At 39.7% G+C, this 2,528-nt stretch overlaps 1 protein-coding gene across 1 annotated transcript; it reads right to left on the minus strand.

Annotated features, from left to right (window-relative positions):
• Positions 1-932: 932 nt before the first annotated feature.
• LOC141126756 (olfactory receptor 11L1-like) lies at positions 933-1,874 on the minus strand. The gene has a single exon (XM_073612737.1). The coding sequence runs from the start codon at positions 1,872-1,874 to the stop codon at positions 933-935; it is 942 nt and encodes a 313-aa protein (XP_073468838.1).
• Between the last annotated feature and the right edge of the window lie 654 nt (positions 1,875-2,528).

Genomic DNA, 2,528 nt, shown 5'->3' on the forward strand with positions numbered 1-2,528 from the left:
TTATTACTGAAATACCAAACATCAAAATACACAGATATGATACATACAGTACAGTATCTCAGAGCTATATTTTGAATTTCAAGGATTTGTATTTCTATTCATCCGTTCTTGAGATTAAACAGCTCTGCCACACAACAGACCTGTCTGGCAGGGTGGGAGACCCAATTTTTTTTTTCACGTCTTATCCCATCCCCAACCTGTGACTGGATAGTGAAAGGAGAAGCAGAAGAATGATGAGCTTCTCTATCACCATAGGCATGCACACAGGTGACTCTAATCACACAGTGTGTTGCCGATCCCCCCCTGCTTCCTGTCTCCCCCCCTGCAGTGCTCCCAGCTTCCCTCCTCTCCCCTCAGGAGCGGGAAAGGGGCTGGTAAATATTTCATTAACCGGCCCCTTCCTTTTCTGAATGAACACAGTGAGCAATCTGTACTGATCGCTCATGTCTTCATTCTTAACTGAAACATAGTAAACTATGTTTACTGCAGGCCACAGAGAAAGTAACTGGGGAGTCTCTGTCCTTAGTTTCATTATCTGTCTCAAAAGTGAGACATCAGGGGTCTGTTTAGACCTTTGATATTTCACCAAAGTCCCATACAAAAATTGTAGAAAAGGAAAAATAATTTTGTAAAAAATCATTAAAAAATAATAATAAAAAAAAACTACTGACACCATCCACTGCCCTTCTGACACCAATCTTTGCCCTATTGACACCATCCACTGCTCTGCTAATAGACACTGTAAACTGTAAAGGGTTTGCAGTAGGCTGATTTCAGGTCAAATTCTGGTACTTAAACTGCTTACATTTAAAAAATGCATGCAATGATATAATTAATATATGTAGAGCTGCATTAGTGCATGCCTTTTATGCCAGTGAAGTTCAACTTTAAGTTGGCAAAAAACATAGATCTACTTGGTTCAAAGGAAAATGTCAAAATATCTTATCCACTCTCCTAATCTTTTTCAGGCATTCTGAACGGAACTCTTTATTGTTGAATGTATAGATCAGTGGGTTCACTAAGGGGGTCCAGAAAAAGAATATGAATGCGAAAGTGTTGGTGAGCTGCGGTGTTACTACTTTGGCTGGCAACGCATAGACACCAAAAGAGAGACTGTTCTGCATGAAGAACACAATGAGGTGGGAGCTACACGTAGAGAAGGTCTTCTTCCTGCCGGAGGATGAGGGAATTTTAAGAACTGTTTTAATTATAAAAACATATGTTACAAAAACAGACAAAATTGTGACCAATATTATGAACAAGCTTAAAAAAGTAATAAAGAGGCGGATGTGTGTTGTATCGGAGGTGGCCAGGTCCATAAATGGAGAAGAGTCACAGAAGAAATGGTGAATTGTGTTATGGCCACAAAATTGTAACTGACTTTGTAAACCAGATATTACACCTGTAAATGAGGCCGAAATAATCCAAAATGCAATGACCGCCCGAAGATAGATATCATTATTCACAAAGGAAGAATAGCGCAATGGATGGCAAACAGCCAAGTATCGATCATAGGACATTAGAGCATAGTGAAAGCACCCAACATCTCCTGCGGTCCCGTACATCTGACATTGTACAATGCAGCCAGTGACAGTGAAGGTCGGTCTCTCATGAAGAACGTCATTTAGGAATTTTGGAACAATATTTGAAATGCTCAGCAGATCATATATGCACATGCTCTGAATTATGAAAAACATTGGTGCCTTGAGATGAGCGCTACTAAAGATAATATAAATGATAAATACATTTTCCCAGCAAATCAAAAGGTAAATAATCAGAAACAGAACAAACATTGGGATCCTGAAGCCTTCAAAAGCTTTAAATCCAGTGAGCAAAATTTCATTGATGGCTGTGCAGTTTTCGGGATACACCATCTGTGGAGGAGACAATCACATAACATACAATAATTTGAAGATCAATAAATCTGCCCTATGACTTCTGGTTTTTGGTGCTAAAGCTAATTTTTCATGGTAAAGCAGTAGGCTTTAATCATGTAGTTATTTTCTCTCATCTTTATAACATAGTTACTATAGTGACAGTGTAGCGCTACTAGAAAGTGTAAATAAATCACAAAATATAGACTAAATAACAAATCTAATAAAACCAAAAAGCTATATATATTGGCTAGACTGGATATGACCCAGTGAGCGTGTGAGAAAAATGTCCACAAAAGTGTCAAATGGGGTATCCCTCTGGTGAAGGTGGTCCCAATCATGGAAAAATAGTGTAAGGCTTGTCTGTAGTCAATAGCAACGAAACTCAAGAGGTAAATGGGTACTCTTGCCAGCTGTGATCGACCCCAGATGTCATACGACAGAGGGGTCAGACAGGCTTAGGATCTTATGCTTTATTCATCAGATGTTACTCAGGTACTGGACACAGATGGGTGGAACCGGTTCAAGGTGATAGCCTCAGCTCCTGGTCCATGAAGGCTCCAAGTACTCCCCTGCCAGATGGCCATCTCCAAAGTTGTTCTGTGAAGGCTCCAGGTTATAATCATATGAAAGCAGAAGAAAGGAGAAGAACTC

The sequence above is a fragment of the Aquarana catesbeiana genome, linkage group LG01 (genome assembly GCF_042186555.1).
Source record: "Aquarana catesbeiana isolate 2022-GZ linkage group LG01, ASM4218655v1, whole genome shotgun sequence".
NCBI lineage: Eukaryota > Metazoa > Chordata > Amphibia > Anura > Ranidae > Aquarana > Aquarana catesbeiana.